Source organism: Protomyctophum bolini (genome assembly GCF_963924005.1).
Source record: "Protomyctophum bolini genome assembly, chromosome: 1".
Classification (NCBI taxonomy): Eukaryota; Metazoa; Chordata; class Actinopteri; order Myctophiformes; family Myctophidae; genus Protomyctophum; species Protomyctophum bolini.
This window is the reverse complement of record NC_137862.1, coordinates 20164037-20186774: the sequence shown is the minus strand read 5'-3', so window position 1 is coordinate 20186774 and position 22738 is coordinate 20164037. Positions and strand designations below refer to the sequence as shown.

The 22738-nt window shown below is 44.8% G+C and overlaps 1 protein-coding gene across 1 annotated transcript; it reads left to right on the top strand.

Moving 5' to 3' along the window:
* Positions 1 to 5418: 5418 nt before the first annotated feature.
* LOC308312954 (GRAM domain-containing protein 2A-like) lies at positions 5419 to 17370 on the top strand (the record flags this gene model as incomplete). Its single annotated transcript, XM_080759775.1, has 9 exons — positions 5419 to 5423; positions 6984 to 7127; positions 7916 to 8019; positions 9116 to 9214; positions 11245 to 11316; positions 11612 to 11674; positions 12774 to 12969; positions 14177 to 14270; positions 17262 to 17370. The coding sequence occupies exons 2-9, from the start codon at positions 7028 to 7030 to the stop codon at positions 17368 to 17370; spliced, it is 837 nt and encodes a 278-aa protein (XP_080615901.1). The 5' UTR covers positions 5419 to 5423; positions 6984 to 7027.
* Between the last annotated feature and the right edge of the window lie 5368 nt (positions 17371 to 22738).

Genomic DNA, 22738 nt, shown 5'->3' with positions numbered 1-22738 from the left:
TGTGAGGAACTGTTGGGAGCCCTCCCCTTTCAGGAGCCGCCACATCCCCCCTTCAACGAGGAGGATGTCCGACAGCTGCTGGCCAGGTGTAAGCCTGGCAAGGCGCCAGGGCCGGATGGCATCTCGGCAAAGGTGCTTAAGCTCTGCGCCATGGAGCTCTCCCCCATCCTTCACTCCATCTTTTGGGAGTCCTACAGGACAGCATCCGTACCCACCCCCTGGAAAACATCCACCATCATACCAGTACCCAAGAAACCCCGCCCCTCAGAACCCAACCATTATAGACCCGTTGCACTAACTTCAATAATGATGAAATGCCTGGAAAGACTGATTCTGAACATCATTCTGCCAGACCCTTTCCAGTTTGCCTATCGGGCCAAGAGGGGGACAGAGGACGCTGTGGCATGCCTCCTTCACTCCCTTCTCCAACACCTGGATTCATCTTCGGACAATTTTGCCACTATTCTTTTTGTTGACTTTAGTTCTGCCTTTAATACAATTCAACGCCATCATATGATCAAGAAACTGCATCAGCTCAACATCGCCCCACTTCTCATACACTGGACTCACAGCTTCCTGAGCAATAGACCACAAACAGTTAAAGTAGGTACATCTTTTTCATCAACTGCCATCACCAACACAGGGGCCCCTCAAGGCTGTGTCCTCAGCCCCTTCCTCTACACTCTGTACACAAATGACTGTATTAGCCCCTCACCCACTAACATCACATACTTTAAATACTCTGATGACACTGCCATTCTCGGACTGCTCCATGACAATAACTCTATTATGGTCTATCAGAATACCATTTCTCATTTCACACAGTGGTGCACTGACAACTACCTAGAGTTGAATGTGGTCAAAACAAAAGAACTGGTCATTGAAACAACAACCCACACTGGACTTAACCCACTCCTCATTAATGGTAAAACAATAGAACAGGTAGACAGTTTCACATATCTTGGACTCAGACTGGACAATAGACTCAGGTTTGATCAACACATTACATCTATCCAGTCACGCTTTCAGCAAAGACTCCATGTAATCCGTAAACTAAGATCATTATCTGTTGCTCCTCATCTTCTGCTATTATTGTACAAAAGCATTATTCAACCTGTTCTGTTGTACTGTTCTGCATGTTTCTACACCATACTGTCCATGCCTAACAGGAACAAACTTTTCAGTATCACCCGTATTGCTTCCAAAATCATCGGACTTCCTACACCCACACTTTCTGATATGAACAATAACGCCATCACACGACTAGCACTCTCGATATCAAATGACACTGACCATCCTCTGTATCGTTTCTTTAACCTCATGCCATCTGGACGAAGATACAGAACCTTGCCATGGAAAAAGGTCCGTTTTAGTAGGAGTTTTGTCCCCTCAGCCATCGCGGCATTAAACAAACTGCCCCGCCGATAGGATGGTTCTGTACACAGCTTGTGGGGACCTCATGTTTTGTTTTTTTCGTACTGTCTTGGTGTTATGTGCTCTGTGTTGTTTTTGATGTGGGTGTTGAACTGTTGAACAGATTGTGAAGACAAATATCCTTCGGGACAATAAAGATTATTATTAAAACATGGCCATGTGCTGCTGGTGTTTACAATTTACAATGTAATCATTTAGCAGCAGACGCTCTTAATGTGTGTGTGTGTGTGTGTGTGTGTGTGTGTGTGTGTGTGTGTGTGTGTGTGTGTGTGTTCAGGGGCAGGAACATGATGGAGCCGCAGCAGGAACAAGAGGCAGGTCTGCTCTCAGTGGCACAGGACCTGGAGACTTCCAAGGACCACCTGGAGTCCCCCAGGGACCACCTGGAGTCCCTCAGGGACCACCTGGAGTCCCCCAGGCACCACCTGGAGTCCCCCAGGCACCACCTGGAGTCCCCCAGGCACCACCTGGAGTCCCTCAGGGACCACCTGGAGTCCCCCAGGCACCACCTGGAGTCCCCCAGGCACCACCTGGAGTCCCTCAGGGACCACCTGCACCTGGAGTCCCCCAGGCACCACCTGGAGTCCCTCAGGGACCACCTGCACCTGGAGTCCCCCAGGCACCACCTGGAGTCCCTCAGGAACCACCTGCACCTGGAGTCCCCCAGGGACCACCTGGACTGTCCCAGGGACCACCTGGAGTCCCCCAGGCACCACCTGGAATCCCCTAGGCACCACCTGGAGTCCCCCAGGGACCACCTGGACTCCCCCTGCAGAGACCACCCAGAGTCCCCCAAGGACCTCGAGAAGGACGAAGACACACACGGACATTTCAGGCAAGTCATTATGCACATTCCACAAACACAAAGGGCACACACACACACACACGCACAGCACATTTCATATGGGTTCCACTTTTTCCTGATTGCTACTAAATGTACTAGTATTTATACTCTGTCCAACAATCTGGTTGACAAGCTAAAAGGCCTTTTAAGACTTTGAGTGACTGACACGCCTTAGTAATTAATTTTGGACGCGCGCCATGCTGAGGGGCGATTATACGCAAGCGTATTTTCATGGGTGCGGTCTCGTGTATTTGAGTCACAAGCGACTAGACCTTGATTGTGGTGAGCTTTTGTTCCAAGCTACACGTCCCGCACGCCTGAATCTATCAAGCAACGGAGTTACTCAAAGATCCGCCCCCGCCTGCCTCTGATTGGCCTACCGAATGTCCCTTTCTGTGACACACGCGGAACTGCTTCGCCTGTAGTCATGTATCACATTCGCGAGCATTGCAGGCTTTGTGTAAATGGAGATGACCTGTGGCTTTCTCTACTTGGGGGACTCTAGAGGACGAGGATTTACTATTCTGTCCATATCGGGTCGCAACTCAGACGGGGTTGAGTCGACCGAAAATAACTTCACAACATTCGACGCAGCAACTTGCACGCTTTAGCGCGCTCGGTGGTGTCTCTCGTGGCTCAAATTTGCCCCTCCATCGCGATCTCAAACTTATCGGCCCAAAAACGTAGTCTATTGTTGGAAAAATAGCGACGGTAGCGGGGTTCGATCCCGGGAGGTGTGAGTCTAATGAGTAATAACTTCAAACTTGTGAGGCACGCTACCGAGCTGGCTGCCAGAAAGCTTTGCTGTCACTGTAGGTTTTTAGGTGGTGCGGACGGTGCCGTCGCACAGGGCCTCGCGCCTGCGAGGCCCTGTGCTAGGCAGCTTCCCCCCCTCCCTTTTTAATAGGCTTATAAATGTAACAATCACTTCCCATCTCAGATCTGGCTAAAATCTTTAGTTTTGCCTACATGCTTGATATATTTCACATTTAGGCTACTCGCTGATGTGTCTGCATCCTAAAATCTAGTTTTGCTTATATGATGATATATTTCACATTTAGTAAGCCCTACTACTTCCTATAGTAGACTACAGAAACAGGAGATAGGCTCCTGCCCTATGGGCCTCCACAAGGCTTATACTGTATACTTACAAGAGCGAGGACTCAATTAAACAGAGATAAAACAATAACTCGTTACCCGTAAATTTTGGCGGGGCCACATGTCACTCATGATTGGTGTACAGAGCAGTGCAATTGTTCCACTAAAGTGCAGCAATTTTAGGAATATAGTATACACTTCAGAGATTCTGATAGCCTGTATGAATTCAAGGAACTTTTGATTGATAGTATTATTATTGTTTTTATTATTATTGTGATTTAATCACAGGTTTCAACTGATTGATGACCTGACCTATGAAGAAGTGAAGAAATGCTACAGAGGCACAGTAAGTCCCTCTATGGTTCTGCACTGTTGATTGTCTCCACAAGGCCGAAGGCATGGGGAGAGAGTATGTTTGTCTCCACCAGGCCGAAGGCATGGGGAGAGAGTATGTTTTGCACTCCGTCCGTGTGTGTCTGTCTGTCCGTCCGTCCGTCCGTTACCAGCTAATCTCCGGCACCGTTAACCCGGTTGATGCCAAACTTTGCACACACACTCCCTGGATGCCAACGATGAACCTCTGCCCCAAATTTTCCAGAACGGCCTGCTATAGCGCCACCAGGAGGCCGACTTTTGTAAGACAAATGTTTTGATATTACTCCTCCAAAAATGCTGCAAATCGTTACACAGTATCTCTATAGTCGAGCTCAGGACGAATCTGTCCCATATTTCATATTCCATCCTAATTGGCTATAATTTCAACGTTTGGAACAAAAAAAAGTCAACGCAGAATGCAATTTACAGGAGATCTTTCACGCACTTTCCTACTAAGCTGAGAAATAAATCGCTTTTCACATTGGCCTGTTATAGCGCCACCAACAGGTGGATTTTTGCAAAACACATTTTTGGAACAAAATACCTCAAATCATCCAATTGCCATCAAAGGCGTATAAGAAGAAATGACACCCTCACATTGGCCTTATATTATTATATTATAGCACCTGACAACCTGACCTGGCCTGTTGGAGACCTGTGCCCAGAGGGGCACTTTTACTAGTTTTCATTTGTTTTATTTAGTTGTAGTCATAGTCCTTTGAATATAATTTCATTTAGTTTCAGTCTTGACTTCATGTCTACTAAATATCATAAGGTTTCAGTCGACAGAATCTATACAGTTGATTTTGTCGACTAAAATGTATGTTAGCTGGCCTTGATGGCGTCGGAATGGTTGGATTTTACACTCTGTTGCATGCTGAAAATAGCGGACATACAGATGTGCCATTCCAACTCTTCACGCTTTCATGATCCTTTCCTGAAGTTTTTCTGAAAATGCATGTTATTCCCTTCAGGTTTTATTCACTGATTAGTCTAATGCTAATTCTACTGCTTTCCTACTGGCAGGAAGGAACTCTATCTATTCTGACAATGCATGCTGACAATCTACTGAACTGTTCTGTTTCTGACAATGCACTGACAATCTGCAGAACTGGCAGGACCTGTGAAATTCTCAAATCGCACATCTGTGTGTATGTGTGTGTGTATGTGTGTGTGTGTGTGTGTGTGTGTGTGTGTGTGTGTGTGTGTGTGTGTGTGTGTGTGTGTGTGTGTGTGTGTGTGTGTGTGTGTGTGTGTGGTGTGTGTGTGTGTGTGTGTGTGTGTGTGTGTGTGTGTGCGTGCGCTGTGCGCGTGCGCGTGTGCGTGTGCGTGTGTGTGTGTGTGCGTGCGTGTGTCTGTCACTAACCGGTCCTGTCGGGGGACAGAGTGATTCTTGCAGCGGGGTGCTCCAGGCACTGGATGTGCGCGAGTGTGTGTGCGTCTACGGAGCCAACATGCTCAGCCTGGTGCAGAGCTCTCGTCCTCTGAAAGACAGGGTGGTGTCGGCCGCATTTGGAACAGCGGGCGGAGGAGGAGGAGGAGGTAGGTGGAGGCGGAGGTAGGTGGAGGAGGTAGGTGGAGGAGGAAGAGGTAGGTGGAGGAGGAGGTAGGTGGAGGAGGAGGAGGTAGGTGGAGGAGGTGGAGGAGGAGGAGGTAGGTGCAGGAGGAGGAGGTGGAGGAGGAGGAGGAGGTAGGTGGAGGAGGAGAAGGTATAGGTGCAGGTGGAGGAGGTAGGTGCAGGAGGAGGGAGGTAGGTGGAGGAGGAGGAGGTAGGTGCAGGAGGTAGGTGGAGGAGGAGGAGGTAGGTGCAGGAGGAGGTAGGTGGAGGAGGAGGTAGGTGGAGGAGGAGGAGGTAGGTGCAGGAGGAGGTAGGTGGAGGAGGAGGTAGGTGCAGGAGGAGGAGGTAGGTGGAGGAGGAGGAGGTAGGTGCAGGAGGAGGTAGGTGGAGGAGGAGGTAGGTGCAGTAGGAGGTAGGTGGAGGAGGAGGAGGTAGGTGCAGGAGGAGGTAGGTGGAGGAGGAGGAGGTAGGTGGAGGAGGAGGTAGGTGGAGGAGGAGGTAGGTGCAGGAGGAGGAGGTAGGTGGAGGAGGAGGAGGTAGGTGCAGGAGGAGGTAGGTGGGGGAGGAGGAGGTAGGTGGGGGAGGAGGTAGGTGGAGGAGGAGGTAGGTGGAGGAGGAGGTAGGTGCAGGAGGAGGTAGGTGCAGGAGGAGGAGGTAGGTGGAGGAGGAGGTAGGTGCAGGAGGAGGTAGGTGCAGGAGGAGGTAGGTGCAGGAGGAGGTAGGTGGAGGAGGAGGAGGTAGGTGGAGGAGGAGGTAGGTGGAGGAGGAGGAGGTAGGTGCAGGAGGAGGTAGGTGGAGGAGGAGGTAGGTGCAGGAGGAGGAGGTAGGTGGAGGAGGAGGAGGTAGGTGCAGGAGGAGGAGGTAGGTGGAGGAGGAGGTAGGTGGAGGAGGAGGAGGTAGGTGGAGGAGGAGGTGGAGGAGGAGGAGGGTAGCTGGAGGAGGAGGAGGTGCAGGAGGAGGAAGTAGGTGCAGGAGGAGGGAGGTAGGTGGAGGAGGAGGTAGGTGGAGGAGGAGGTAGGTGGAGGAGGAGGAGTTAGGTGCAGGAAGAGGTAGGTGGAGGAGGAGGAGGTAGGTGGAGGAGGAGGAGGTATGTGCAGGAGGAGGAGGTAGGTGGAGGAGGAGGAGGTAGGTGGAGGAGGAAGTAGGTGCAGGAGGAGGAGGTAGGTGCAGGAGGAGGTAGGGGGAGGAGGAGGAGGTAGGTGGAGGAGGAGGAGGTAGGTGGAGGGGGTGCATATCTTTGGCCTGACGTACTAACAGTCCCGAATCGCAATAATCCGATAACCCTACCTAGTACCTACCCTGAACCCTAACCTAACCCTAAAGCCCAAAACCACACCAATGGGTCGCCATGCAACTCCTTGCAAAACGGTTTGCAAGTAGACGCATGTAGACGCATGTGGATGCATGTGGCCTAAAGTGGCACTGTTGAGCAGCCGTTACACACTCACCCATTGACCACTGCAACACACACACACACACACACACACACAAACTATAACAACTTTCACCCCATGGTCCCATGAATCTGTAGGTGGAGGAAGTGATAATGGACATTATGGTCATCTGTATAAGGAAGTGATAATAAGCATTATGGTCATCTGTATAAGGAAGTGATAATAAGCATTATGGTCATCTGTATAAGGAAGTGATAATAAGCATTATGGTCATCTGTAGGTGGAGGAAGCGTGCAGGCGGGGCGTCCAGCCAAGGAGCTGCTCATGACCCTGCCCTGTCCGTCTGCGCAGACCGTCAGCAAGTACAGCTCCCAGTACCACAAACTGTTCCAATGCGTTCCCAAGGATGAGATCCTCATGAAAGGTATATACGGTATTATGTGCTTTGTCCTTTTGCCATTACCATCTACGTACATATTCATTCACGTTATCTGCCAGCTATGAACATGTTCGTATCTAAAGCATTACAGCATATATGAAGTGGTTTAGCTGAAAATCTGCTTTTACCATTGACGCCTCCGTCACCCCCAGCACCAGGATCTTTGCACTCCCCATCCCTCCAAACCCCCCCGAACCCCCTCCCTCCCCCTCTCGCTCCCGACAAGTTAACGTTTCTGGTGAAAGATAAACAGCGTGAGCTAATGCTAATAATAGCCGATCGCTACAATGAAGGTCTCCATGCCTGTACCGTGGAAATTAAGTCTGCCCCAAACAAAGCAGATGTTTATATGGGTGGCATACTAGTGCAGTACCTTTCCTCGCCACATGGTGGCACACAAAGAGTTAAAAAGATCCTGTATTTTGTTCTTTTTTTTACAGTACGTGCCCTGTGCTGTTTGCATCACGATTCAAATTGTGATTTAATTACGATATATCGTTACATGCCTATTATTTTCTCCTCAGTCTACTCCTGTGCTCTCCACAGTGTGCTCCTGACTGTGCTCTTATCAGAGACAACTTTTCTTGTGTGTTTTTTACAGTGTACTCCTGCGCTCTCCTCAGAGAGTAGACATGTTTGTTGTGTGCTGTTTTTTACAGTGTACTCCTGTGCTCTCCTCAGAGAATAGACATGTTTTTTGTGTGTGTTTTTTACAGTGTACTCCTGTGCTCTCCTCAGAGAATAGACATGTTTTTTGTGTGTGTTTTTTACAGTGTACTCCTGTGCTCTCCTCAGAGACATCCTCCTTCAGGGCAGGCTGTATATTTCCAGAACGTGGCTGTGTTTCTATGCCAACATATTTGGCATGGACAACAAGGTGAGGATCAAAAGCTGTGATTGACAGGATGCTGCCGCACGCACGCACGCACGCACACACGCACACACACACACACACACACACACACACACACACACACACACACACACACACACACACACACAGGTTGACAAGCGCGTTGACCGCTGACTGACAGTCACTTAGAGTTAGACAGCCATTGTGCCAGCCTTTCGAGGCCAGCGGTTTCCATATCGTATCCCAGTCATACTTTGAACACACATCAAGAAATCGTGTACCACGAACGGATGGCTCGACCTGTTCTTCTTTAGATTTGATGCATGCACTGTTCCCATACTTTACCTCTTGAGCATCCCCTGTAATTATGATTCTATCCACTATTCTAAAATGTAATGTTACCATATGCATGTGTTTCCTTATAGGGTCATCAAAATAACATAATTTATTTTATTTTATTTTATTATATAAATTGTGAATCATGGTAAATTCAGGGGTTGAATGTTGGGTTACCATTGAAAACCTACCGTATATAAGGCAATTTCACATTTGGATTATGCTTTAAGTAGCATGTGACATGTCAACTCTGTCAATTCTGAATCAACTGCAAGCATTAGCCACTTTCCCAAATGTGATGACCTCATCACATTTGTGAAGATGGCTATGGTGTTTTTCGTGCAAAACTAATGCTTGGAACATGGGTTCAGAATCATGAATTACCCCTAGTTTGACTAATGCTACTTAAAGCACAATTCAAATGTGAAGGTAATACCACAATCAACACAATCCAGGTCTAGACAGTCGTGGGCATGTGGACAAAACGAGCACGTGCGCCACAATTTCACAGGACCGCGCCCACGTAAATACGCATGAGTTGTCGCCCCTCAAATTATCCGCGTGTAGGAAGAAAAACACGCCTCTCATTGGAAATGAATTACTAGCCGTGTCAGTCGCTGCCCGTCTGTATGTTTCTCCATGGTAACATATATGTTGCTATCCCGGTGTCTGTATGTGTTTCCATGGTAACATAATGTTGCTATCCTGGTGTCTGTATGTGTTTCCATGGTAACATATATGTTGCTATCCCGGTGTCTGTATGTGTTTCCATGGTAACGTATAGGTTGCTATCCCGGTGATTTCGGTGAGGTTGGTGAAGAAGCACAAAACAGCAGGCCTCGTGCCCAACGGCTTAGCCATCACCACAGATGCTGGCCAGAAGGTTATTATTATTATTATTATTGTGCAAGCAGAGCGCGCAAGTACTGTAATCGGCTGGGTATGTCGGTGTTTATTGTCCACCGGCCAATAAGGGACCACCATTCTTGATGACGTAACTAAGGTATTTTTGGTGATCGACTGGGTATGTACAGTGTGTGTGTGTGTGTGTGTGTGTGTGTGCGTGCGCGCTGCGCGCGCGCACGCATGCGCGTGCATGCGCGCGCATGTATGTACACTATGTAAGAATGGTGGTCCCTTATTGACTTTTGATGGTGACGTAACTAAGTTGGTACGTTTCAATGTTGGTATAAGGTTAATAACGGGTCTATTGGATTTAGAACAGCAGTTGTAATTAGTTATTAGCAGAACTTGCGCGCTCTGCTGCCATGTATGGCCTACCTCGTTGGCACCTCGACAGAGTACATTTCTAGTTATTATTGTTATTATTAGGGGTCAAGCCTAAAGGGACCCCTGTTTTCATTTTAGCAGTTTTGCCAGTTCTGTGCTATCGATCTTCATGAAATTCTGCAATATGGTCGAGGGCCGTGAGAACCCATCAGGAACTGAAGCTTACACTCATTTGTCAAAAGACCTCTGACCTTTAGATCTCCCGATGAACGGGGCACGGTGGCACAGTTGGTAGTGCTGTCGCCTCACAGCTAGAAGGTCCTGGGTTCGATTCCCGCTCGGGGCACTGTGGGTGCTGGCGGCGTGTTTCCTCCTCCGCGTCATCAGTGCCCATACCCGAAGGCGGGGTTGGCGAAAGGGCCTTTCTGTGTGGCGTTTGCATGTTCTCCCCGTGTCCCCTAGGGTAGGTACCCTCACAAAAACATGCAGTAATCCTGGTCTCTAAACTGCCTCCCCCTGGCCGGCCGGGGCGCCTGATGGAGGGGAAAGGAACTGGTTGGAATAACGTGTTCCTTTCACGCGCTACGTCCAACCAGGGAAACTCCCCCCTGTCAGGTGTAAAGGAGCAACTTGGACACTCAAGCATGAGTTAAGTCCGTTGCTCTCCCCAGGTTGGCGGAGGGTGTGTAGAGCCCAGGATCACAGTAGATGATTGACACAGGGGTGAAAAATGGGTTACAAAATCGTGGGATAAAAAATATATATTAAAAAAAAAAAGATCTCCCGATGAGTAAATTGTTATGATTTGCTCGATACACTTTTCGGCCTTTTTTGGCCACGTCAAATAAATCGTATTTCCATACATGCGAATGGAGTCTGACTCTTTGATTGGCTGAACACGGAATGTGATGATGTAGGATGATAAGAGCGCCCCTCACTTCACACCAGTGGGATTTAGATTTATTACTTGTCAAATAATTCCAATCATCAATGTTTATATAGCTCATTGTGTATATTGCGTATAGCTTTTTTTCTTTTTGGGCTTGACCCCGTCTTATAGCTGCTTGCAGCTATATTTATTATTACTAGTCCATACCCGTTCATGGATATGACATACTGTACCCAAAGTATGTGCAGAGTTTGGGTTGTGTGGTGTGTACATGCATTGCATTTGTATTGCTGAACACCCCAAAGTAGCAGTAGCTACTATTGATACCATTCAATCAGGTGAATGATTTCTATTTAATTTTATTTATAACACCTGGACAATATACGGTGACATCACAATAGTCCCGTTTTTATTTGTTGACAACATTTGTCTGTACGTTATAGTCGCCATGGCTTAGTTTTTTGTTTGTTTTCCTTAGTGAAAACAAGGTAGTCGACGCCGGCGAAACGAAATCAACACTGGTCTATAGGATGCTATGGTTTGTGGTGAAAATCGTCTTTGAATGAAGAAATGTCCTCCATGTCTTGTCCTCAGTATTATAGATGAATAACTGTCCTCCATGTCTTGTCCTCAGTATTATAGATGAATAACTGTCCTCCATGTCTTGTCCTCAGTATTATAGATGAATAACTGTCCTCCATGTCTTGTCCTCAGTATTATAGATGAATAACTGTCCTCCATGTCTTGTCCTCAGTATTATAGATGAATAACTGTCCTCCATGTCTTGTCCTCAGTATGTCTTTGTGTCTCTGCTGTCAAGAGACAGTGTGTATGACGTACTGCGCAGGATCTGTACCCATCTGCAGGTCAGGATACGCACACACACACACACACACACACACACAGGCCTATTTATTGTCAGCGGGGACAATTATGCAATATTACACGAGAAGCTGTGCTTTACTGCTTGTAAGTTGTGTGAGCATTGTGAGCTTGTAGATTTGCTATTTTCAAAATATTTGTATACATTTGAAAACTTGAAATGGGACATTCTGCATAACGAGTACTCTCTACCTTTGGTACTTTAAGTACATTTTGATGCCAATACTTTTGTACTTTTACTCAAGTAAAACATGTGAGTACCTTTTTTTCCACCTACAGGTCAACGGAAAGAGCCTCAGCTTGAGACAGTTCAGGGAGGAAGTGCAACCCACCATATCTCTGGTATTACTTTTTTACCATATTACCATATCTCTTTAGTTACAGTATGGGCCATTGAGTGAAGCTTGTTTTGACCAAAAAATCCAATCTGAAAAAAAGCATTTTTCTGAATCTGTTATTTTGGACGTGGATGGCACGCAGAATTTTCGCTTCCGTTTAATTTCCGGTTGCATACCATTGCCTAGCAACCTAGAAGCATTCATTTGTTGGCTAAGAGCGCCACCATCTACTGTACCATAAACCACTGAAAAGACCACATGGTGGAGTTGTCCACCGTCGGCTGTAAAGTGCTGGATTAGACTTGACGGAGATCTCTGTCAACGGCAGGGAACAGAAAGAATCCACTCCAGTGAGCCATGGCAGTTTTTCTGAGGCTTTTATTTTTATTTTTTTAAATACCTAATTTGGACTCGAAAGCAAACATTCTTTGTTCTGTACATAAAATTGTATGGTACAAAACATTGAAATCCTTAAACCAGAAACCTAAACCTAACCTCAGTAAAACTATGCCTGCCCAGGAGCCAATCAGACATGCGGTAATGTTCATAATAAAATACCATTTCTTTCTACTTAGTCTGTGTCTCATAGAAGGGCTGTGGGCAGTTCAGAAAAAGTTGCAATGCGATACTGGAAGCCATCGTTCTCAGGATAATCATAATACAAATCTAAATATATATTTTTGTAAATCTGCCTAACGATGATGTCACTGGTGGACGGGTTTCTGAACTACCCACAACCCTGAGACACAGACCTAGTAGTGTGGTGGGGGGGGGGGGGGGGGGGGGGCAGGCAAACTCTGACTCTTAAAGTGAACGTGTATGGTGGCAACTGGAACTGGGATTTATGCTAACAGCTAGTCGCAATAAAATAGTTAAGTAGCGATATGTTTATGTGCTCCACTCTATGCTATATGAGGTCAAGCTGGACGACTGGGGCAGTTCTGCTAAATAGACCACATGGCAAGTCACCTGGGATCAATATGAGTAGAACAATGAGCCTATGTGTTATTTATTTTGTCCGGAGTTATCCTTTAATTTTGAAATCAATCAATGAAATACCCTCTGTGTTCTATCATACCTCTTTCATTTCCCCCCGCATGCAGGATGAGTTCCCTGCCCCGGACGAGTTCCCTCTAGACCAGTTCCCTGTAGATATCGTCAAGTACCCCTCGGTGTTGAAGTGGAGAAGGAAGCCATCAGTGGGGTCTCCGTCCTCCTCCCTCCCCGACCTCCTGGGGAGCTCCACCAGCAGCCTGACTGTAGTGGACACCCCATTCCACAGTGAGCAGCCATTTGAAGGTTAGTGTAGTTAGTGGACGCCCCATTCCACAGTGAGCAGCCATTTGAAGGTTAGTGTAGTTAGTGGACACCCCATTCCACAGTGAGCAGCCATTTGAAGGTTAGTGTAGTACTGTAGTTAGTGGACGCCCCATTCCACAGTGTGCAGCCATTTGAAGGTTACTGTAGTTAGTGGACACCCCATTCCACAGTGAGCAGCCATTTGAAGGTTAGTGTAGTACTGTAGTTAGTGGACGCCCCATTCCACAGTGAGCAGCCATTTGAAGGTTAGTGTAGTTAGTGGACACCCCATTCCACAGTGAGCAGCCATTTGAAGGTTAGTGTAGTACTGTAGTTAGTGGACGCCCCATTCCACAGTGTGCAGCCATTTGAAGGTTACTGTAGTTAGTGGACGCCCATTCTACAGTGAGCAGCCATTTGAAGGTTAGTGTAGTTAGTGGACACCCCATTCCATAGTGAGCAATCGTTTATTTGAAGGTAGACACCATTCCACAGTGAGCAACCATTTATTTAAGTCAGTGGTTCCCAAAGTGGGGTCCGGGGTCCTTGAGGGAGTTCCAGGGGGTCCTCAGCTAAATGATAGTTTGGAACCAAATGGACCTTTATGGGTCTGTAACTCTGAGAGTTGAACCAAAGAGTTAAATTAACATTGATTTTACAATATAAATTGGTGTTCCCAGAGATAGAAATGCCATTAAATGGGGGTCCGTAGACTAATGTATGTCAAACTGGGGGGGTCCCTGAAATTAAACAGGTTGAGAATCACTGCTAGAGCCGTAAATATCTTATCTTATTGGGGTTCCCTTCCCTGGCATATCTTTTCAAATGAGGGTCCACGGGCTAATTAGTGTAAATTTGGGGGTCCTTGACATGAAAAGGTTTGGGAACCACTGATGTAAGTGAACGGAGTGGACACATTGCAATGACGTCACACCGCGGAAGCATGCGTTGCCTAGAAATATAGAAATCAACGAAACGTGAGATGCGTTTAGTAGCCTACCTAAACTACTATCGATATTAGCATAGATTAAAGACTACTAAATCGTTGTGTGTATTCCTGCACTATCTGCATCGAGTGACCTCTGTATATAATTGTACACAGACATTTTGTTTTGATGTTATTGTTCCACTTTTTGCTTTGGCGATGTAAACGTATGTTTTCTCGTGCCAATAAAGCCCTTTGAATTGAATCGTGTGTGTGTTGCAGAGCACACTCTGCAGGCAGAGAGATGTCTGTTATCGGAGCCAGTAGCGGAGCTCAGCCCGATGGAGTACCAACTGCTCAAGATCTTCACCCTGCTGTGAGTACTGTAGTCACATGATGAGAAACACCACTATATCAATAACAATGGCTGGGTTTTCCGGACGTATTTAGTGTAAGACTTGTAGTGCCTCACATGCTCAGATGCCCTCTAGGTCGCACACAGAAGCCTGTGAACATAGACATTCCGTGCATAGATGTGCCACGCAATGGTAGGCCTCAGGTCTACCATTCTGAAATTTAATTTAATAATATTTGGACTGCTGGACAGCTGACAGTAGACTCTCTTTACTCTTAAAAAAATACATCAATATAATAAATACATACACAATATATATATATATATATATTATATATTATTATTATTATTATTATTTTATTTTTTATGCATCCATCCATCCATCTTCAACCGCTTATCCGTAGTCGGGTCGCGGGGGCAACAGCTCCACCAGAGTGCTCCAGACTTCCCTCTCCAGAGCAACATTAGTGACTTCCTCCTGGGGTATCCCGAGACGTTCCAAGGCCAGTTGGTCAATGTATTATTTATGTATTTTTTATGCATACTAGCCTAATACAGAATGTGTATTAAGCAAGGCAGATAAGGCATTCCCACTCAAAAAACTCACTATTTTCACTGTACAAGCACTTCTTCATATCATTTTAACGTACGATAGGCACAGTTAATTGCATAATTGAGTAGAATTGGTGACTTTTTTATGTAATAATAATAATGATAATTTGTCTCCATTCTCAACTGTAACGTTGCACTGATATTTTCAGATTAATTGAAAATGGAGGACCCTAATGTAAACAAGCTGCCTTAGTGCTGGTTATATCCAGTAGCAGTTTTTTTGTATTGACCTGCACTTTATTTTGAACTGTACACATTCTACAAACCATGAATACGGTAAACTTATCAATCAATCAATCAAGCAATAAATCATTCAATTATGATTTGTGTGTGAATCATGAGACCTGAAACAAAGTCCAATGTCGCCTCCCAGTGTTCACAACGTGACATAACACACATTGAGACCTGCATGGTCACTGTTCTGTGAAAAAAGTACTCACAATTGTTACTTAAGTAAAATTATCAATACTGCCATATAGGAATACTCTGTTACAAGTAAAGGTCCTGAATTCAAAATGTACTTGAGTAAAAGTACAAAAGTATTGTTATCAAAATGTACTTAAAGTACCAAAAGTTAAAAGTACTCATTATGCAGAATGTCTCATTCCACAAGTTAAAAATGTATTGAAAAGCATTTGGAAAATAGACGATCTACAAGCTCACAATGTGTCACATCGTACCACATTGTGAGCTTGTAGATCTGCTATTTTCAAAGGGCCAAAATATACAGCCGTAGTGGGTAATTTTATAATAATAATCAAAATCTACAAAGTCTATCTACTATTTAGCTAAAGTTTTCAAATAAATGTAGTGGAGTAAAAAGTACAATATTTGGATCTGAGATGTAGTGCAGTAGAAATAAAAGTACAAAGAAATACTCAAAATACCAATCTGTCACCACAGTCATGCATTATACCATTACATACCATTCTTCCACCCCCTAGAACACTAAACCCAGGTGATTTTCCTCCCGGACAATATTTATTTCTTAATGTTGCTGATGTCTGAGGTGGGTGGGTCTTTCAGTACCTTCATGATGCTCAGTGACATCATATAAGGTAGCTTTGTTTCCCTGACCACATCCCTGTTTTTTTGAGGGGCGCTAGCCACTCCTTGGTCCTCTACACAAACATTAAATTCACATTGATAATGAATGGAGAATTATAACATTCTCACATGTGCCAGGAATGAGTGGACCAAAGGAGAAGTTCCCAGCTCCATTTTTTAAGGAATATTTAAAAAAGAATACCAACAAATATTATAATAATAATAAATAGGGCCCCCAAATCGCTGTACTTTAAAGGGTAAGACCACTTTTGCAGAGGTTTGGGTTGTGTAATTACCTTGCCATGATGTAACTCCAAATGTGGACAAGAGAACAAAATGCTCCAGTGATTAGAAATTGATCATTCAAAATATGCTCCTCATTGACGACATTGTATGCTGAAACAGCTCTCAAAGTAACCCTTTTAGTACGTAAACAAACACACAAAGTTGATTCAGACAATATAGAGCATCACCAAAACTCATGTGTTTTTTTGTTTTGTTTTTTAATGTTAACTTCCTGTTGATTTTACTATTTGAAGATCTGTATCCGGATCCTCTGATCCAGTCAGGTTTTCTTCCTAATAAAAATGGACAAATCAACTGGAAGTTAACATTTTTATTAAAAAAAAAGAAAACCACGTTTTGGTGATGCTCTACAGTATATCAGGGGTGCCCAAACCTTTTTGACTTTTGCTATTTTCAAAATGACCAGCTCAACAAGATCTACCGACCAAAATAATTATTATCCCTTTGCTGGAAATAGTTACATAGGATAGGACACACTTGAAACAGGGAATAGAGAGGAGAAATTAAATTGGTAGATTTTCTTGTAGGCTCTATAACTTTGTAATGCTACTGGGCACATTTCTGGGCACATTCCGGGTGGTCTGTATGTTCCGGGACCCCCCGAGGACCCCCACATGGTAACTGTCCTTTCTCTACCGTTTCGGACGCAGGGCGGCACGCCGGAAATGGGGGTCTGGATGTTCCAGGGACACCCCAGTGACCCCCGGGGACCCCCACACAGTAACTCTGTCATTTCTCGACCGTTTCGACCCCCACACAGAGTTGCACCACTCACTGTGTGATTTTATTTTCTTGTCCACATAAAGTTACATCATGGCAAGGTCATTACACAATCCAAACCTCTACAAAAGTGGTCTTACCCTTTAATATATTTTGATGAGAATTTATTTTTATGAATTTATTCGTATCGGGTATAAAATATACTCAGGTTTAGTGATGGTGGGTTTAGCGTTCTAGGCCCTAGGGTTATCCTGTCGTCTCTCTCTCTCCTCAGAATCATTGTCCTCATCCTCTCTCTCTCTCTCTCTCTCTCTCTCTCTCTCTCAGAATCATCGTCCTCATACTGTCGTCGTGTTATCTGGCCTTCCGGGTGTGCAGTCTGGAACAGAAGCTGTCTTTCCTCACTAACCCAGCTCTGCCCATTCCAGAGAGGTGAGGTGAGGTGAGGTTAAAGAGTCTGCTTGGTTCCATTCCTACACTCTCAGTGTTAGGCTACACACACCCGTAAGCCGTAAGGGGGCTTTTGGAGCCCCCACAAGGAAACCATGGACCCCACTTTGAGACCCACTGGTGTAGAAGACATGCACACTATCTCCCACCCTGACTCTGTGGTCAAGCAGAGAGCAGCAAGGGCGAAATACAAAAGACCCGACCGTCGTGTCGGTTGGCAGATCGGATGGTCGTTAGAGAGGATGGAACAGAGCCTTCATTAGTTAGTATAATAACACGTGTGAAGTAAGTAAGGAAGCCAATATGGCTGCTGTGCATATACAGAGCCTGTTGATGTCTGTCCAATATGGCTGCTAGAGCCTGTGTTCTGGGTTCACTCCTCAGTTCCATCCTATGGACCTTTACTGTCCTGTCTCTAGCCTATAATACAAAAAAATCACACAAGTGTGAAGTCCCACTGTATTCATATCGGCCACTAGACGTCGTCATTTAATGCCCTAAACAAGCATTAAAGACAACTAGTCGGGGGCCCCGGGGATATTTTGGTTCAGATTCTCGCAAATTCGCCAAATTTGGCACAGATGTTGTCCATACCGTACTTAATCATTTTAAGATGGGTGCCAAGATTGGCGCCCCATGGTACTGCCATATTGCGCAATCCAATATGGCTGCCACCCGAAAAAAACCGGAAAGTCATAGAATCATAAATGATACAACTTTTTAGGGGGTTTCTGGGTCGTAGAATCTGATTCTGGTGTTGTTTTAATCATTTGAGGTCAAGATTACCCCTCAAGGTCAAGTTTACTCATCAAAGTTAGTATATAAAGGTAATATTGGGGTAAAATCCAATATTTCTGGTGCGCCATGCCAGATGCTACCCCCAAAAAGTTATTTTTTTTCCAATATAAGTTGTAGTTGTATATGTATCAATGTTTCACAACTCAAAACAGTAGATTGTTTATTATAAACAACAAACTAATACAAGTCCAACTTCAACAACAGTAAACAACAGTAGGGGACAATGTAATCAAAATAGTTACTCCGTAAAACTTGCTAAAATCAAAAAGTTAGATCACAATGTTGTCTTTCACATTCTTTGTGTCTCCATCCCTTGCAAGGTGTGGAGTTACTGGCTGTCATCTTCATTATTAAGGCACCCACCTTCGCATTTGCAGAGGATTGTGCATCGGACACCGATACGGTGGCATTTGCACCTTCCCATGCATCCCTTGAGGCAGCCACAGCGCACAAGAAGGTCACATGCTGCTGATGCATCACTAAGAGTGGTCCACAGTGGTTGCCATGTGCCAGTGCCATCTTTGTGCCAGCCCCACTCACTGAAGTCAGGAATTTCCTGCTGGACCAAGGTTGCCTGATTCCACCGAGAGCCACCAAGAGAGCCACCGAGAGAGAGCACCGAGAGCCACCGAGCCTGGCGGACAGAGGGTCTCTGCGATCTGGGACAAAGTCTGACATTCTTCAATGCCTCAATGCTAGCACAGGTCATGCAGCTTCTGCCAAACAAGCTACCGTTGTGGTGTTGGATATGGCAGCAGTCATCCACATGGTGCGCCCCACAACAGCAAAGACATTCAGCGAGTATGTCTTGCTCAACATTACACCATTTCTGGAGGCCCAAATGACAACTAGTACCCAACGCATTGATGCTGTATGGGACAACTACCCAGAGGAAAATAACCTAAAATATCTTACACAGAAACGGCGTGGGAATGGTTCACGGACAAAAGTCGTGATGGTAGCACTCCAATCCCTAAGCATGAATGAAGTGGCTTCCTAAAAAACGAGGACAACAAAAAGGAGCTCTTCTCATTCATCAGCACACAGATCTCAAAGAATGACATGCGTGGAAAGCTCCTTCTGACTACCCGCTTTGAGACTGTGCTCTCCAACATGCCTTGTGATGTCACAAAACTACAGAAGTGCAACCATTCTGAGGCAGACACCAGGATCCTCCTGCATCTGGCACATGCAGCAGAGCAGGGTCATACAACAGCCTTTGTTCGCACCGTAGACAGCGATGTTGTCATTTTGGCAATCCGGTTTTTCGAGACCCTTGGCCTAACCGAGCTCTGGGTGTGTTTCGGTACTGGTCGAAAATATCGTGACATACTGTACCAGTCCATACCATCTACTCTGATCTCGGTCCATCAAAGTCATTGGCACTACCCCTCTTCCAAAGCTTAACAGGGTGTGACACAACTTCCCAGTTTCTTGGATGTGGCAAGAAGACAGCTTGGGCAGCCTGGAGAAGCATACCAGACCTCACCAACACACTAGTTGCTCTCACAAACACCCCTGACCTCTTCAGTCTTGAGTCTGTGCATATGCAGAACATGTACAGCAAGGGGTGTGGTGCAGCTGGTGTCAATGAGGCCAGACATTGCCTCTTCACCGCTGGAAGTAGATCACTGGAAAACCTCCCACCTACCCAAGCTGCACTGTTCCAGCATGTCAAGCGAGCGCTACTGCAGGCAATTTTCTAGTGGAATCAGGCAACCTTGGTCCAGCAGGAAATTCCTGACTTCAGTGAGTGGGGCTGGCACAAAGATGGCACTGGCACATGGCAACCACTGTGGACCACTCTTAGTGATGCATCAGCAGCATGTGACCTTCTTGTGCGCTGTGGCTGCCTCAAGGGATGCATGGGAAGGTGCAAATGCCACCGTATCGGTGTCCGATGCACAATCCTCTGCAAATGCGAAGGTGGGTGCCTTAATAATGAAGATGACAGCCAGTAACTCCACACCTTGCAAGGGATGGAGACACAAAGAATGTGAAAGACAACATTGTGATCTAACTTTTTGATTTTAGCAAGTTTTACGGAGTAACTATTTTGATTACATTGTCCCCTACTGTTGTTTACTGTTGTTGAAGTTGGACTTGTATTAGTTTGTTGTTTATAATAAAGAATCTACTGTTTTGAGTTGTGAAACATTGATACATATACAACTACAACTTATAATGGAAAAAAAATAACTTTTTGGAGGTAGCATCTGGCATGGCGCACCAGAAATATTGGATTTTACCCCAATATTACCTTTATATACTAACTATTACTTTGATGAGTAAACTTGACCTTGAGGGGTAATCTTGACCTCAAATCATTAAAACAACACCAGAATCAGATTCTACGACCCAGAAACCCCCTAAAAAGTGGTATCATTTACCACTAAATGGCTATTTGGAGCATATTATTTTTAAGTTTCACTCTAAAACGGAAAGCTGTGTTTTTGAACCAATCAGAATGTCGCATCCCTTCCTCACAGACAGACGGGCAGCAAAGCTTGTGGATTATTTCTAACCTATAATGTTTTCAGATACATATTTTAGCGTGTTGGTTACGTTTAAAATGAGTAATACACTGAGTAGTCCTGTAATCAAAACCAGCTGTGTTTGGACGAATCACGCAGCAATGGGAATCGAACAGGTGAATGAAATCAACATTCATTTTTATTCATGCGGGACTCGACACGTCATCACGCAGCACGTTTTTGTTCAAAGGAAGTAATTCAAATTGGATGTTTTTCTTTTGGTATAAAAATACACAAAGTTTTTCCCATTATTTTGGCATAGATTGTTAGGTATGCCCATATGATGACCACGGATATGCTCTAAAAGTGTGAACAACATATTTTTCATTTTCCTAGTCCCATAGACTTGGCTGCCACATGACATAATCGTCAAAAACATTGGAGGAGCAAGCCAAGCGCCCCTCAAAAACACCTTAGAAAAGTGTATTATTATTATGATTATGATTAATATTATGATTATGATTATTACCCTTATTATAAAAAGTGTTAGTATAAATTGTAATTTGTTATTGTGCCCAGGTAATCTCTGCTGCTCTACACGTGAAACCAACGGCACATGGATGTTGGATAACCTCTACATAACACTGGATGGATGGACTATATCTGAACAGATCCAGAGTCAGCTGATGGAGCCCCAGACTATATGAACAGATCCAGAGTCAGCTGATAGAGCCCCAGACTATGAACAGATCCAGGATCAGATGTTACAGCCCCAGACTATATGAACAGATTCAGAGTCAGCTGATACAGCTCCAGACTATGAACAGATCCAGGATCAGTTTATAGAGACTATAGTGCTATATCTTGTGCCACCCCTTACCCCTTATCCCTAAACGTATTTGCCATTTTTTACTATTTTGAAAAACATTTTAAAATAGTTCAAATAGCCGATATACAGCTCACAATGTGTCTATCGGCTGTTTTTTCAAAATAGTAAAAAATAACAAATCAGTTTAGGGGTAAAGGGGTGGCGCAAGATAGGGCCCTATGGGCTCTATTTCCGTCCATGCTAAACCCATTATCCCTAAACTACTTTACTTTTCAGGTGAAACCTGACTAATGAAAGCTCATGACATGTAGACGACCTTTAGAGGACCTAGTCATACTGATGGCCGGTATTTTGAAAAACATTTTTGAATAGTTAAAATAGCCAATCTACAAGCTCACAACATGTCGATGTAGATTGGCTATTTTAACTATTCAAAAATGTTTTTCAAAATTGCCTTTTTCAAAAGAAAAAGGCAAAGTAGTTTAGCATTGATGAAAATAGAGCCCATGTATGTCTGAACAGATCCAGGGTCAGCTGGTCCTTGAACAGCAGCCACTGCAACAGAAGAAGCAACGCGTTCTCCAGACCAGTTACGGGTAACGGACACTCTACTCCCAGAGTGTAACCATTCACTCAACTCATGATAATTGGTTCACGTCACGATTTTTTAAATATATATATATATATATATATATATATTATGTATTTTTCTTACAAAGTCCAGTATTTTAATAAAGTACTTTTAATTTTATTTTCTCGTTCTCTTTTCAATACAGCAGCAAATGACTGAAAACAATGTTTTATCAATTCTCTCACAGGGGTCCTGTTTCAAATTGTGATTAATTAAATTCTCAACAGTTTGAATTCATCGTTGCATGCCTAGTTATTGGTCACTTACTATGCAAACATTTATGACTTGAATGTTGTAGGTTTACGTTAGTATTTATTCCACGACTAGGTTGAATGCTTGATTCTGATAGGGCAGTCGCCAAATTCAGCGGTGTAAAAAACATGGGCTATAACCCACCGTTTTTCTTTTTTTTCAAATCCTCAAAAATGATGAAAAACGGCGTGCCATAGTATGCCGTACGATATGGGCTATAGCCCACGGTCCAAAATGATGAGAAACGAGGCTAACTTTTTTTTTCAAAATTTAAAAAAACATGGGCTATAACCCACCGTTTTTTTCATTTTTCATTTTTTCAAATCCTCAAAAATGATGAAAAACGCCGTGCCATAGTATGCCGTACGAT